Source organism: Epinephelus fuscoguttatus, linkage group LG12 (assembly GCF_011397635.1).
Source record: "Epinephelus fuscoguttatus linkage group LG12, E.fuscoguttatus.final_Chr_v1".
Taxonomy (NCBI): Eukaryota; Metazoa; Chordata; class Actinopteri; order Perciformes; family Serranidae; genus Epinephelus; species Epinephelus fuscoguttatus.
In genome coordinates this window covers 41,409,278-41,426,520 of record NC_064763.1, presented here as the reverse complement: position 1 = coordinate 41,426,520, position 17,243 = coordinate 41,409,278, and the positions used below count along the sequence as shown (strand labels likewise).

The window sequence follows — 17,243 nt, the reverse complement described above, 5'->3', positions numbered from 1 at the left end:
CTGTATGGAGGCATCTGCAGTTGTTGTGTTTCTCCGCTTATTTATTCAAGTTTATCATTTAATTAGTCACCCAAACACACAAATACAGCATGACTACAAGAAGACATGAAGGGTGGTTAAGAAATAAGCTGTGTAGGATACAGCAGAGAGCTGAAGGCATGGAAAGCTAGGCGGTATGAAGGAACTGTCCAGGGTCCTGAAACAATGATCTCTGCACTGAGACAAGTGCTTCTTTATACTTTTACACACTCTGGAATAGTTGTTGCAACTTGAGAAAGTAATTCAAATGCACACCTTCCGTCCACTTTTGCCAGTTTAGCAAAGCATGCATCCTAGATTGGTGCAGTAATGACTCTGTTCACATATATTGAGCTGGTTACACAGAGCAGAGTACACACTGTCTGTAATCAGGCCAAGTGTTGCAATGCCACTTTCAAGCAAAGAACAAAGATTTACAAAGTGATGCAACTGTTTTAAGTTATGTAATGTCTTTCTGAAGGTTGCTGTAGCTACAGTGGTGTGTTACTTTCTCTGCAATGCAAGTCTGTCGGCCAATCTGTTCAATGGAGAGGATGTGTCTTAATGTTAAGAGCAAGATTGTCCATAAAAAAGTGACTGTGTTCTTTTGACTTACAAATTATCCATGCTGAGAAACACAAGCATCAGATTTTATAAATTCACTTCCCAGGCTGGAAAACTCCAAGAAATGTTTTTTTGCATGAATAATTCACATACATGATTTTGTGGGTACAATGGGCTCCATACTGCAGTGTAGAGCAGAAAGTCTGCAGCTTGCGTGTTGTTTGATGTTGTTTTTCAAGCTGCACTGCCTCTGCATGCGTGGATGTGCATGGATCAATTGGTGCCATTTTGGGCGTCTGGCAGAGCGGAGTGAGCGCTTGATAACAGAGGAGGTTGGCTTCATGCAGAAACACTACAGCTAACGCCTCAGCTGTATCTTCACACTGAATGCACACCGCTCTTTTGAGGTTTTCAATAATGACGTCACTGCACACACACACACACACACACACACACACACACACACACACACACACACACACATTCACTCTCTCGCAGCATCTAAACTGTCTTTCCAAACACACTCTGTTCCCAGCTGTAAACTACAGGCAATCTGATTCCCACAAAGAATCTGAAATTCATTCAACAGCGAGTCAGAGAGGATACTCAAAAACATGCAGCCACATAAACATACTCTCCTAAAAAAAGAGAGAGAGGGAGAGAGAAAGAGAATAGGCAATGGTCTCCTTTGAAAGTTCATCAATGTGGACACAGTCCTAATGAACCTTAAAGAATCTTTGCCTTGTGTTTTCTCATCTGCATCTCTATTATATGTGTATCCCAGATACGCTCTCCTTTGCCTTTTCTATGTTCTCCATGAGGCATAATGGAGTCATTGAACAGGAGGGATAACAGCTCTCTTGAAGCAGAGGAGCCTGATTGATAAATCTCTGCCTTAGGCTTAATATCAGGGCCTAGGAGGGAAACAGTGTTTACCCATAGAGGGGGGGTCAAGGCCTATTGATGTATGTCCATCTCCATGTGAAGGTGCAGTAAGGTGTTGACAGAGTGGAGCAGCTGCTTTGTGCCATTCGGTCTCTCTCTGTCTGTCTCTCTGTCTCTCTGTCTCTCTCCCACTCTCTGTTAATGAGCCTGTGTGCCTGACTGCTGAGTGCAGCTCTTTAGCAGTGTGCAATTAATCAGACGTTTCCTTGCGGAGACGAAACCAACCAGACATTCAGCAGCAGGGCAGTGTGATTACACACCGAATGCAAATTCTCCACCATCCCAACCATCCTCATTTGTCAGAGGGGCAGCAGGATGCAGGAGAAGCTGCAGTTAAGGTTGTTTAAGTGTAGTCTTTCATTTTCATGGCAACTAAAAGACGTTAGGAACTGGTTTGTATTATGTAGAGTTCATGAATCTGAAGGACTACATTAGACAGTGAACATTAGAATACACAGTGATCTCACACAAGGACATTCACGCACATACTGTACTTAAATACAGTTTGAAGATATTTGCACTTTACTTGAGTATGTCCAATTCATGCTACTTCAGAATTCTACTCCGTTACATTTCAGATGGATATATAATATTCTTTAATCAACTACATTTATTTAAAGCTCGAGTCGGCAATACATTTTGGCGTCAAAATCAAATAATAAACTTTGAGCATATTGTAATTAAAGTGGTCCAAGAGAAAACTAGACTTTTGCACCTTCTCTTGGCTCCGTTTCCAGGCTTTAGAAAATCCAGGCTGTGACGGGAGACTTTGGCCAATCACAGGCCAGTTCAGAAAGAGGGCATTCCTATTGGCTGTTCTACAAATGCAGATGTGTATGCATGTCCGTTCAGTGAAAGTCAATGGCAATACTAGCGTTGGCAACAGCTGCCTACACTGCAAAACAACCCAAGGACAGAGGACGCACTTATCAGACCGACAGTCTGACAATAAATGAAACATAACACTTATTGAAAGGAAACGTTGTTCATAGTTCATCCTTTTGCTAATCAAATTTAAAGGCTCACGGCTGTGGCTCTAAGTTCACGTTCAGTTAGCTGGACCTTTGAATCCCCACCGCTACAGACCACCTCATCGGGAGGAGAGGGGGCAGCAGCCCTGGAGACTGACCACGAGCCAGTGGCCAGAGCAACAACAATTCATCCAGCGCAAACCCCAGCTCCAGAGGACCAGACAGCCCCAACCCTCCAACGGATCAGCTGATAGGTTAGACCCGGCACCACCAGCCCACTGCTGAGAGGTTTGCGCTGGAGGAAGCTGTTCAAAGAGGTGGGAAGTGAGGTGGAAGGACCTTAGGGTGGCTAACGTTAGCTTGCTATTTCTTTTCTCATCTGTGGTCTGATAAACAGAGAGAGAGAACAGGGCCAGGAGGGGCTGAGCGAATGAGCTGTATGCAACTGTACAATAAATTACGATGAAATAAATCAATGTATGGGAACACTGGGTTACTGTATAACATGTGTGTGTATATGCCTGTGGTCATCTGGTGGGAGGGGCTTATAACAGCATGGGGAGAACTGCAGGAGGAGGCTGTATTCTCAAATTCTGACATATTTTGTTTGCTTTTTGTTTTGTTGGCTTTGCCCTTTTCCCTTCTCCAGATTTCTACTACCCAGCTTTAACAGCTGAGGTTACTTAGTAAATTGAGATATTACATGTGATAAACTGATGTAATAGGATGCATATATATATATATATATGTATGTATAAAATTGATTCAATTTAGACTATGGAGCCTGTGGGCACAAGTGAAAATAATGGGATAATTGTAAAAACAAACCCATCTAAAGTCAGCAAACAGCCACCATAAGCTAATGCCCATACCAGGCCATTTAAGGCTATTCCAGCAAAACTCCTGAATGTGTTGAACTGAATTTTATGAACTGTTGAACTGATTTTTTTTTATTTCTAAGAGTGAGATTATGTGGTTTTGTCTCTAAAAAATTCAACAGTCCCACCATGGGTGCAGATCAGTTGGCTCATCACCATCACCAAGTCATTCAAAAAGCCCTACACAGAGAATCGTATGCTTACCTTTACTGTTTAAACAGCCAACAGTACATGGAGCCAACCATCACCCTTCTTTTCACTGCTTCGCTGTTAGTTAATGCTACTTCTAGTTTCAGGGTCTCAGGCATGTTGTGTCCACTCACGTTCTCATCTCTTGTCTCTCACAGATTCCCAATTCTCCTCATCATCTTCCCTTTCTCCCAGTATATAGGACTACTGTATACATCAGTGGATATGGATGGCTGTCAGAATATGAGCCCCTAACTGAGCTTGCTTAAACTAACTGATCATGTTTTTATAGAGCCAGAGATGCTAGTATTAGCACAGCTCTAAGAGCACGATAAATACTTACAAGTTACACAAGTTGACCCAACAAAATCAGATTTATTTAAATAAATTCATATCCATTCATTAATCACCTTTATAGGAATAATTATCCCAATAACAAAATGTGCCTATTTTGCCCTTATCACATCATTTATTTCAGAATTACATACAGCTCTTAACACCTCAATTTCCTCATAAACCCCCAGTCAGTCCTCTCGATATTTTTCTCTCTGTCAACCCCACATCTAAACGTACTATATCTAACCTATACAGCCTTATTTCCAAACTACACTGCTCCTCAATGGCAGCTATAAGAACAGCTTGGGAACAAGACCTAAATTATACTTTTACAGACAACATATGGGACTCAGAATTTGATCAGACACACTCTTCTTCTGTGTGCTCCCAACACGCACTTTTGCAATTTAAAGTAGTACATCGCATCCACATATCAAAAACCAAATTAGCTCGAATGTACTCTGATGTCGACCCTACATGTGACAAATGTAAAAGTGCACCCGCCTCACTCCATCACATGTACTGGACATGTCCGTCTTTAGGTAACTTTTTAGTTAGTTTTTCAAACAATATCAGAAAGTCTTCACCACCAAACTGAGCCAAATCCTGTGACTGCAATTTTTGGAATTGCTCCAGACTTGGATTTGCCTAAGACTAAACTCAACGTTCTGGCTTTTGCTTCATAATGTTCTGCATGAATCTAGAGAAGATCTGATACACTATCCGGGATCAGAGAATAAATTCTACAAAATGTGGTGCCCCTTCTTGGTAGTCTCTGAGTAGCTTTTATTAATATATTTATATTTTGTTTTATTTATTTATTTATCCATCTAATTTTCATAATTTCTTGCCTTGTGTTTTTTTGTTAATGTTAACGTGTACTGCATCTATTTATATTCTCCATGCATTGCTGTCTATAATTTAAAGTCTGTCTATCCACAATTTTGTGTGTATCTTCTGAGGTCAGCTGTGTTTGTCTGTTTGTCCGTGTGTGCAGTGAGGTGTGTTGTGTTATGGGTGGATGTTGTTCAGAAAAACAAAAATCCTCTCCCTGTAAAGTGACTGTTTTATTCATGACTTGTCACCAATAAAAAGACCTTTGAAAGAGAATTGGGAATGTGGAGCTGGAAAATACATTTGTTCAATTTCAATCATTTAGGCTATTTAGAATTGGGGGGACAATTTGTGTTTTTCAGAAATTGGGATTTGCACCCATGAGTCCCACTTTAAAGCACGGCAAAGCAGCAAAAAGCACGCACATCCACGAACAAATTTGTGCAGGTGCTGAGCTCAAAAATGTGGAAAGCTGAGCAGGGAAAGAAAAGGCTCGCACACTGCAGGGCTCCTCTTGAGTGCAATTTATTCACAGAATCAAACGACGACATTTCGAGCTGCAGCTCTTCATCAGGTCATGAGGACCTGACCACTTTAAAGTATCCATAACTGTATAAAAGAGTTAAAATTTGCTCCAGCTCAACAAGCTACAACATCAGAATTCTGCACACACATTTATGCATAATACATAAATGATATCAAATCATTAATGTACGATAATAAAACACGGATCATTCTTCTACATATTGTTTGCTTTCAACTTAACTCAGTGTATTTTTACACTGCTGTATTAGACAATGATCTGAGTACTTCCTTTACTACCACCAGCTCAATACATTATATGCTAAAAATAATAATTTAAAAAAACTGCAGAACAACATCACCTGGACTGGAATCAGCAAACTGATTAATAATTCTCCATCCCTGTGTTTATCAGAATACCTACTGCAGAGGTCAACATAGAGGAGAGGACAGCGGTGCAGACTGTAATGCAATACACACCAGCCTCCCTAAGCACCAAATGGGGAACATACTGTACTTCTCTTAATTTTTTTTTAATGAAACAGCAGTTCTCAAAGTCACCCCCGAGACACACTTTAGAAGAAGTGATTCAATCTGCTGAGATGTGTGGAAATGTGTTTTTGATTTTATGTTTCACAACAGCAGTTGAGCTTTGTTTCTCTTGACATCAGATTAATATTTGTCTGCTTAAAGTCAGCCTGCAGAGGTTATTAAAAGAAAAGTATCTACAACACATTTCTATACACAGTGCGTTTTTTAATGTCTAATAGTGGAGCTGCTTTTAACCGAAAAGGACGTGTTAATTATCAGGATTACTGTACTTTTAATTCATAACAACTAGCATGGACGGTGTACTGTGGAACCCCCTGTCAATTATTTAAGCCGTATATTTGTAGTTAACAATGTAAATATAAAAGCCTGGTGTGGTCCTACTCTCAGTGGCCAGCTGGTAATACCCAGATGTTCCTCAGTTCAAGAGGTCTTTTCTGCCAGCAGCCATTAAGTTACTTAATGAGGACATTTCACAGGCAGCACATCCAGGATAGGTGATGCTGCGCTGTACCAGATAAACATGTATTTAATGACCTGTGTGTGTGAAGGCGTGAAGTCTTTGTTGTGCTTTTCTTGGATCTGCGCGGTTTCTCCAGTTTCCTCTTCTGCATCAGTTATGTTTGTCAATTAATTCCTCTAATGAGATGTGGGCCGCACGAAACGGTAACAGACTCCCATTCTGTACAAGGCAGCTGCAGGAATCAAACTCTACTCCTCGTTATTTGATCATTATTACAAATACTATGTCAGTTAAAGCAGTTGAAATCAGTAGCCTACGATACTTGTGTCAGAAGAAGGCATCTCCCACATGAAAGAGAAGCTATTTGATGGTGGTTTCCATTTTGAAATGCACACTGAAAATGACTGTAATATTGTGTGGTTCATACATGGGCACATTAAGTGGAATCACTGGGCATTTTATTTTCTATTACAGTCAAAATCCTATCATACAGATACCGTTTTGATGGTAGTTATGCCTTCTGGCTATGATAAAAAAAAATCCTTCTCATGGTGTGTGATGAAAGGGAACACAGAGTCTACTTCCCCCAGACGTACAGCAGGGGTTTTATTTTAATGATATTTCCAATTTCAAGCTGCCTTTAAGATGCCTCTGCTTTTGTTCTGATAAAAAGCTCTGCTCAGGTGTGGCAAGTGTCTTGTTAAGGGTGAAACACCTCGACAGCCCATTACTGTCATATTGTCCCACAAACTATCAGCAGTCACTCGCACAGGCTTCTCTCGGGAGCCCCCTGCAAGTCCCTGTCCCACCTTAAATAGAGCCCTCTACCTATAATGAAGATTAAACTGACATTTGGATGAGTGTTGGCCTTGATGGGGAGGAGTGGGCTGGGACCGGCAGCCAAAATAGGATGGCTAACTAGCCTCTCAGCAAACACAAGCTGTGCAGCATGTGGGAATCCATCCTAAACTACAGTGTTTACACTGTGTCACGCTGTGGAAATGGGCAGAGCATTACAGATGGTGGCCCGTCAGCCTCGACGCAGCAGGTGAGAGAGGCCAAAAAAGTTGAGAGCTCAAAGGGCCACATCAGGAGGCACTTTGGAGAAGGTTGATTGTGCCCAAGAGACACTATAAACTGCTTAATCATTTTGTCTCAGCCAACCAATTATCAGCCTCTACAATCTGCCACCAAAACACAGAGACACATCACCAGCCAGTGATACTGAGGTCCTCTCCCAGTTCGTGAGTACTAAAAACCTCCTTAATGAGGTCAAACATGGCTCTCTGAACGTATATATCACAATTATGGAAGTGTTGCTGCTGTCTTTGTTTGTTATGAGGCTTTTACTTTGTGCAAGACATAGAAAATTTGTTTAAAAAACCGACCCAGAAAGTGTTTTTGCAGATTTTTTTAAAATGCACAAAATGGCTCTGTGAGAATCAGTTTGAGCCTTGGAGTACACACCCACCTGAAATGGAGATATACAGCATAAAGTGAGGCGGGGGAAGTGGAAAAGGAGTGCACTTGTCCTAGAAATGCTCTATGTCAGTTTAAAAATACTTGGAATACACAGTTCTGAACAGTTTGGCACATTTACCAGCAGAGACTGCACCTAGAAAATCTCTACATCTACTGTGTGATTTCAAATACGCGTAACATCATTTTAAAAATACATATGGAGTTACATCATACAGTATATCTTGGCTGCTATGGCCAGCCTGTGGTCCAATCTACGCAGACAGATTGTTGTACTCTTTCTTAACTTCTAAGCCTCTCCAGATGCTGACCCCCAGAGGACGACAAAGACCCAAGTCTGTAAATAGTTGGCCTACATGAGCGGAGCAGGAGGCCATGAAGCACACGCAGAAGTTACAGTATGTTGTAGTCTGTCTTCATATAATCCAATTACAGCTAAATGATAATCAGAGAGTGCTGAGGATTAGAGGCTCAGGCGGCTGGAGTCGTACTACGGCAGCGGATCAGCAGCACCTGTGAATGAGTCATTGCTCAGAAGCAAGGAGCTATTGACTGCCTCTGAGAGCAGCATTCAGCTACATAGTGAAGTAATTTGGGATCATTACCGGCATAGATTAAAATGTATCAGACCACTTAGAATAAGGATTGGGGATGAGGGATTTACATATTAAAGACTGATCATATACACTGTATAATAACACCTCTGCATGAGCAGAGCTTGGCGTACCAATCACTTTTTCTACTTTCTCTTGCAATGAGATGTTCTGTACTACTCATTCTTACTGAAAGCTTGCGGTGTTGCCGTGTGCATTTTATTTTCCCAGAGGGACGCTCTTACCTCTGTCAGTGTCGTAAAGGTAGACAAACTTCTCCCACTTGTAATGGTCCAGCAGACTGAGAACAGCGCCTCGCAAACTGGGCCTCATCTGGATGACAAACTGCACGTCAGCATCGATGGGGAAGCTGGGAGTAATGAAGGAGGTGTGCAGCGCCCCACAGAAGGAGGTCAACGTGTTCATGGACTTCCTGTCGTAGAAGCCGAAGATGGCGTAGACTCCTCGGGAGAACTGGGAGCAGACTGGTGACGGGGACAGAGAGCAGGTTCAGGTCAGGGACAAGAGTCATTTATGATCAGCTGTTCTTTCAGTCAGCAGGGATGCCAGCAGCACAAACTGGCCTTTCAAAAAGAGTTAAGGTCAAATTTTCATAACATATTGAAACTTAAATTTGCTGAGCGCACTTAAATGTCTAATGCAGGAGTAAAAACTTTAATGCAAGGTTGAGATGAGGGGGGATTCATGATGGCATTAATCTTCGGAGTGAAGCAGCGGTGATCTGAATAAATGGGTGCCATGTGGGATGTCTGCTCCCCATGGCCATGCTCTGCTGCCCGGTGCCCTTCACTTCTCCTTGGTCTGAATGCAACTGCTTGGGTAATCAACTAGAAATAATGGGGAAATCAGTGCATTGGCCACAGCTCTTAATGGACAAATACCCTGAAACATGAGCATGCAAATGTGCAAGCGCCGGGCTGTGCTGCAGTATAAAAGATTTATAACAAGCCCTATCTGCTGCCATCTGCGGGCCTGTGGAAATGAGATCCGGCCATAAACGCTCAGTGCATCAGACACTTGGTCTTACAAGGCGTTAACTATTTTATGTTATTTGTACTTAATAAATGGTTTTAATAACACCAAGCAGGACTGAACCAGAGATATGACCCTTGTCTCACTGCGAGTTATAACTGAAGCAAATGTTGGTCAGACCAGCAGAGCTGCTCTGATATTTCTGACCCTCTGCTCAATGCAGATTCCAACACTGCTCACTAAAGCTGCTCAGTGTCGCTAATCGGTGTTTGACTGTGTTATTATCTAACTGATTAGATTTAATGGGTTTTTTGAGGGGGTGATCTGTAGGTTGAAATGCAGTCACTCTGAGGAAGGTCCACCCTGTAACATACTGCATGGATTTCTGAACACTTTACACTTCAATAACATTGTCAGACTCACGATGGACAGATTTAAGTACCATAGTACCAAAGTACAAAAATGAATGCAGCAGAACCAGACTGATGATCGTCTTCCAGTTTTTGTCAAAACCCAGTGCGCACATTACCCACATTTGACTGCCAACTGAGATTTGGGTGTGATATGCTAGTAGTGGCTGATGTAGCCTCAAGCTGCTAGCCTCAGGCAGAGATGAGGAGCAGACTACAATGGTCTGATTAGCTCATTTTTTCTCAGCTTCACAACCTTTATTTTCAAAGGCGTAGTCTTCAGCCCCAGCTACAGATTATATACAATAATACAGGGTTCCTACACATTTAGAATTTCAAAATTCCATACTTTTCCATAACCTAATTTCCAGACTTCTCTGCGTTTTTTTTGTTTTGTTTTGTTTTTCAGAGAATATGCGACATCTGAGTAAATATATCAGTGTATCATATTTCACATCATATTTAATTATTCTTAACAGGTGATTGTAGCCAAGTACCATAATGGCATGCAAATAAAAACTCAGGTAAATTCAATGTCTGGGCTGAGGCAAAAAGGTTGGGACTCTGGGTGCAAGCGATGCAGTAACGAGATGTCGGTGTTTTTTCCTTTCACGTGGCTCAGAATCGCCTTCTCCCCCATGCTGGCGAGGTCAAACGATTTCACACAAAGCTTGCATCTAGCTCTGTGTGTGAATTGGGAATCCTTGGCCAACCAGTATTTATATACGGTATTGTCAAGCCATCCATCCAAAAACTGAAAACTGTGTGAAACTCGTCTTCTTGTCAAAGGTGCAGTGTTGGAGTGAAACTTGATACCTGGGGGGCTGGAGGAGGGTCATGGGGCAGCGGACTGGACATACCACTTGTCAATCAGGTAAACGGGGCGGTATGTTTTCTGAGACGTTTGCCCTCACACAAACTGTGCTTGGCCCGGCATAAAACACGATCCGGATTGATTAAATTATTTTTGGAAATACCTAATTTTCTATTTTAGAAAACAGTATTTTAGAAGAGTGGTAATAGTCTGGAAACATAAATATTTTTCCATACTTTATATTTCATTTTCCATACTTTTTAATACCTGGAAATTGATCAAATTTATTTCCATACTTTCCATACTTGCGTAGGAACCCTGATAATAGACGCAGCCACCGAGAAGTCACCAGTTTGGCATTTTGGCTCAGTCAGAAGTGACCTGAGGTGACCATATCTGAACCCAAGTACTGATTACTGAACGGGCCTAGCAGGCACAGGCTCAGGGGCCCAATGTGTAAGTGGCCCCCCTGGCCTCCACTTTCAAAATGTCACTCGCAAAAACATGTGCTGACCAGGGAGACATGCAAAACAATTATCAGAGAGACAACAGCAGATGACAAAGAGACACAAGACACATGTGTAATGAATACAAAGAGATGCAAAACAACAACAGAAAGAGGCTAAACAACAAGTCTGTGTGTCACGCTCCTGTGTAGGAGACTTGGTGGGGCTTTCTGCATGTCTGTGCCCAAAGGTCCATTGTCACATAATCTGCCCATGTTTGTGTCAGAGGGTGGAGCTGGGAAGGAGCAAGGGGTGGATCTGACTCAGAGACTGTGGTGACGCCTCACAGACAGCCTGTTAAGCCCTTAGTTATGCATAACTTTAATTCTTAATCAAATTTAAATGAAAGGTTATTTAAAATTCATTTCATTTATTTCTCAACTCTGGAGGCTGCCGCTTGGCTCCAGAGGACTTCACCTAAGGTGACGTTTCTTAAAGCACATGACATCACTTGCTCTACCTGTGGAACCACAAAATGGTTCATACAACTGTTTTCCCACATATGCAGCATTACTCTCCAAGACCTGCAAACAGACTTGATACTGAGCTGCAAAGGATTATTGATCATCCCCTCTTTGCTAATTATGAGTTTGTCATGACTTAAAGATACAGTTGGTAACTTTCATAAAAGTAACTTTTCGTCATATGTTGTGAAACTGTCACGACATCCACACAGAAATACATGAAACAGATAGTCTCAGGATGAAAACATCAGGTTCCTCCTCCCACTGCTTGTGCTTTTAATGTCATCTGCTAGAATCCACAGCGGCTCATGGACAACACCCATTTGGAGCTGAGTGGTCTCGAAGGCAGCTGTTAATCATGTTAATCACTGCTTGTCAACTGCGGTCAAACTGTCAAACTAGGCAGCACTCATCACCTATTTTCCCAAAACTATAAAACACACATTTGAAAGTGAAATATTCCAATTTGTCAAATGTCATCCAAATAAAACTTTAAATGGAGCATGTTTTGTTGCTTGTTATAAAGTGCCATTTCTGGCTGAAATGTGGGAAAACATATTTTGGAAAAACTAAATTGGCTAGGTGGAAATGCACAATAGATTAGACTGGTCAAAATTGAAAAGCCCCACACATTAATGTCTGCAAGCACAATAAAATAATTTCACAGCTCTGTGATTTCTCCATGTGTTAAGTTAGGGCTTCAGTGCTGTATGTTTTGGTTGCTGGTTAGCTTTCCTTTAACACAACCGCTCACTCATCCACACAGCCTTGATGGCTTGGTTCAGTCATCTTTCCTCTCAATCACTTTATTATTCCTCCATCCCTCCATTTTCTCAGCCTCTGACTGAACTCAGCAGGCACATCAGATCTGCTTATGAAAGAGCGGGGAGACACAGGCATCCACAGAATTAAAAACCAGCACCTGTTTGGTGTTACTGGTAAAAAATGATGCTTTAATCAATGATAAAAATCTTCCAGGAGTGGCTGCACCACTGTTTAAATCTGACGACAATTTTTCTGCTTCATATCAATAACTCGATGGGCCTTTCGCAAACAGTTAACCTCCCCCCTCATAAACAGAAAAATGTGAGAGCGGATGATCTCCTGTTCAGTTCTGGATTCAGCATGCTTCACAGTGGCTCTTTCAGCAGATAACATTATTCAACACCACATAGATCCTCCTCAAATTACAGATTGACAAATTTCTTCTGCAGCAGACAATATTCAGCTCATGCTATCCAACAAGAATCGAGGGCAGCAATAAAATTAACACTTTTCAGCTCATCTAATATCATCCAATTCTCTTCTCACAATGGGAACAATAGCTTTTTGTTTGTCAAGGTTAAATAGACAGCCTGTTCTGCTGAAGGATAATGAAATAATATATTTGGGCTCATGAAGCAGTAAACACTCGTCAGCTACGCTGAATTCCCCTGATCATGGTCAGCAATGAAGATCCGCATCATTTACTTTATTACAGGAGGGAAGCAGCGCCATGTTTTTGCACTGCAGGCTCTGTGCATTTCTGTTCAGAATACTAACACTTGTTTTATATGCATTATTAATAACCAACAGGAAAAATCCACATCTCTTCACTTTTCAGTGCACTTCCATCTTATTTTCTCCATCATCTAACAAACACCCACATCTGCCTGTCATTACTGTCGCTTCTCCTGTTCTCCCTCATCCATTTCTCTGCCTCTCTTCAGCTCTCGCCATCTCGTCAAACTTAACAGGTAGATGCAGCAGCTCAGGTAGCACTGACACTGTCTTGAGTCTTCCCGAAACTCAGGGCTTTGCAGCTTTGAGGGTCTCCCCCACAGACAGCTGTGGAATCTTCTTCATTTCTATCATAAAACTTGCTGATGTAGGATGAACCTGCGGTGTATGTGCACAGCAGAGCAGAGTCTACAAAGTGAATTCCTAAAGCTCTATTGCTGGGGGGGAGTAGAGGGGAGCTGCTATCCTCGCCTGAAAAGGGAACACCGCACGCAGTGAGAAAATTGAACTTTATGCATATAAGAAAGTGAAAATGAGGAGAGGGATAGGAGAGGACTCACACTGAGATGAGGAGGTGAGTTTTTTTGGACTGAGTCACTGGTTAGAGCCTTAAGGTTTGAGGGAATTGGATACTGCAGTTGGACAAAGTGAGGACAATGACTTTACTTTTTGTCACGATAACAAATAACCTGTTTATGCGTGTACTGCTGCCTGGTGGGAAGTTATTTTTCTCCTGCTGTCTGAGAGCAGCGCCTGCAGCCATACCAGAGGAGACGAGAGCAGCATGACTTCAGTTTGTTTTCCTGAGGGAGAGGGAGGCGGTGTTGGTCTCAGCCACATGGGAATACCTGTCCTGTCTCAGGGTCACATGTTCAGTAAAAGAAGAAGGCAGAGGACACGGCACAAACAAGCAGCTGCTGTCCCAAAACTACCAGCTTAAAAAGGATGGGGTCAAAGAGAAAGTAAAAACCCTGAATTTATTCACCAATTATAAAAAGTGCAGAATGTGCAATGACCTGCCGACAGTTAAACAAGCTACTGTGAAGCCTTTAAAGATAATTCTGCCTCTAAGCACGAAGGCCATTCAAAGCCTTACACAGTAAATGCCCAGTATATACACTACAACCGTTATTATGGAAGGCCTCTTCACTGCCCTTGGGCTTGAAACATTTGAATTACTTGAACCTTTCAACATATACACATGAATCATTTACAAGTCTAAGGAGGCTTTCACATCAGGGACCTACGTAAATCTGGATTTGAGTACACTTGGCCCTGAGTCCAGTTTGTTTATTAGTGTGAACACTGTGTGTACCTGAACGTGGTGTGTTGATCTTTGACCTGGTCCACTTGAGAGGGTGATCTCAAGTTCAGTCCATGTGTACTCAGGTACAGTGTGCATTAGCTGTGAAAACTAACTGCACCACAACACGGGAGTGAACTGCTGTTTAACACCAGTAGCAGTCTGTGAGTAGAGTTGCAAAGGCATTTCTCAGTGCCGCCGGTCCCCTTCGAAATCTGCACATCCATGCAACATGCGCCGATCTCATCCTCCAAACTGCACGTCCACGGGTGATAAAGTTGGAGCACAGACAAGAGTAATGTTCTTGGAACTGTCTCCAAAAATATAAACAATAGTAGGCCTAATGATAAGGTTGAATCCATTGCATGGGCTTGGGATCTTTTAATCGGCACACTTGTCTACACTATAGCACCAACATAAATAAATGTCAGAGTGGCAGAGGCAAGGCAGTCGTACTTGCGCACGATATGAATCAAAATATGAAAAAGCTCTAAGGCTGTACAGCCATGCTGATGGCTCTGTGAGGATGTACTGATGTACAGTGGCACTTTGAGCAAAATGCTAAGGCTAGCATGCTAACATTACACAATCACAATGATAGCGCTAACATACAGTACTGATGCAAAGCTGGTGTCATGCTTACCATGGCTAACTGGACCTTAACAAAGTCTAGTTGAGACTGATGGGAATGTCGTTAGTTTTGCATGTATTTAGTCATCATAGCATAGTAGAGGACAAAGTGAAAATTTTGATGGTGCAAAATGAAGTGTCAGGAGATCATTTAAAGTTATTAAAATTAATTCTGAGGGAGACATGAATTGTGATGGAAAACTAGGCATATTTAATTGTTGTTGAGACAGTTAAAGCCACAAATGTCAATCTGATGGTGGTGCTGGAGGAAAGGTCAGGGGATCACTAAAGTCATTAGAATTCATAATTTGGGATCCATCAATATCTGGCTCTGAGTCTGTGTCCGCTACAAGAAACTCTTCAAAATCGCGTTCAAAGTCGTCCATTGCAGCTACTATAGTCCGGAGATATTGCTAGGCTAAATAAACAGCTGAGCTCTGTTTACAGGCTACGCTGTCAGTCAGTGTGCGGGCTGGAGATTGGTGGAGCAGAGAGGGGAGGGGTCCCCACTCAGTATGGTAAACGAGTATGTGTGTATGGAGTGTGTGTGTTACGCCAGAAGAGTCAGAGTTTGGGACAGAGTCTTTTACCCCCTGGAGTGTTACCGGAGTTTTTGGAGTGCTCAAATAAACTGGCCTTTTTCCCGAACGCTCCTCTGGTCTCCTGCTCGTGAGGGATTCATCACAATATCGTAACATGGCTCAGATTTCTAAATAAACATTCACCTCGTCGCTAGATAGACCTACTCCTGAAAAACTCATGTCTGCACAAGGCTTTTTGTCCCTATGAGGCCACCGTCATTTACCCGACGGGAGGGGTGAGCGAGTGAGCCCTGCAATCTAGAATTTGACCACTGATGTCACTGTTTTCAACCCATTTTACACACTGGCCCTTTAACTCATGTCATGTCAAATTAATTTATGTCATGTCAAACATGTTCTTACAACACGTTTCATGTGAGACCATTAAACCCTGATGTCACATGTGGGGTTGTGTTACCTCTGTATGATTTACAGCTGTGGAAAGAACTCCAGACTGTAAATCAAGGTGATCCATTTTCCCATTGTAACACACATACTGTCTCTAATTTAAGTCAGTTCGCTCCTTATGGCTTATTCCTGCCAAACCAATGATACTACCATGCTGTATTAATAGTTGAATCTTATATTAAAAAGGACAGAAAATGTTGAGTCAGAAAACTTGGAGGAAACAAATTAAGTGCTGTGAATAACTGGAGGTCCAAAACTAAAAGTAATCAGGATCTGTTTCCACTTATGTTTTAAAGGGAATCTTCAAATGAGAGAGCATTACTAGGCTGGACGGAGGATGCCAACAAATCTTGCAAATGTGCTGACTGACAGACACTCAGCAGATTCAGTGTTTCCTCGTGAAAACGAGCTGGGCGGCTAAGCTGTGCCGTCTCCTGAATGATGATTTGCAGGGTCAGAACACGCAGCTAGCATACCTCCCCTGTTATTCCAGCTAACATGCCTCCTTTGCATTCTGCCAGCAGCTGTTTAGTGTGTCAGCTGGACAGGGTGTACCGAGATGTTGTGGGGATATCTCAGGACTCTGTCTGTGTCTGACACCTGAGCGAGGACACATTCGAGTGCAAGTGTCTCTAAGCATTATCATAGCTGTGGTCATGTTACCATCAGAGTTCTCAAAATTCTCTAAAAAACAATTTATTTTTATCCTCAGTAATTCAGCTTCTGTTTTCACAGAGGCATGGAGGGGCTCAGGCCCTGGCAACATACACTGGGCAGCAGGAAATGAGACATTGAAGAGACTGGAATAACAATAACATAATCACCCACTTTTAGTGCATTTATAAGTAAGAATCTCACTATACTCTGTAGATTCTACATTCTTATCCGCAGGTCTTTGGACTGTGAGGAAAAGTCATTCAGAAAAACCTAAATAATTGACAATCATAATAAATATGTCTTATGATTACATCCAAATAATGCCCTAGGGGTAATTTTCCAATGCAATTGTTGTACACAGGCATCAAAAATAAAGCACGCTCCATTTATAGGCGATGTCTCAGCAGAAAGTAATGGAAAGGTGAAAAGTCTATAATTCAATTTTCCTCTGTACTAATGGCAAGAATCAAGCAGCCAAGCTTTTGAATTAGCATGAGTGGACACATGTCAAATAAAAGGCCAAAATTGAAAAGATACACATTTAAGGTCACTGAAGACCGAAAGTCTCTCAGTAAACAGGTCATTAAGTGCGCACCTCCCCTCCCTAACTATGGTTAATGTCTGTTTCCAAAGCAT

General features: G+C 42.0%; 1 protein-coding gene across 5 annotated transcripts in view; it reads right to left on the bottom strand.

The window, feature by feature from the left end:
* The window catches only part of gria3a (glutamate receptor, ionotropic, AMPA 3a), a 95,659-nt gene that overhangs the window by 67,776 nt on the left and 10,640 nt on the right, over nt 1-17,243 (bottom strand). For all 5 annotated transcript variants that reach the window (XR_007450519.1, XM_049591140.1, XM_049591142.1 and 2 more), the window contains exon 3: nt 8,587-8,826. Coding sequence is in view for 4 of the 5 variants with exons in the window: in XM_049591140.1 (XP_049447097.1) it covers nt 8,587-8,826 (240 nt within the window). In the remaining variant the exon portion in view is untranslated. The remainder of the gene's footprint in view (nt 1-8,586; nt 8,827-17,243) is intronic.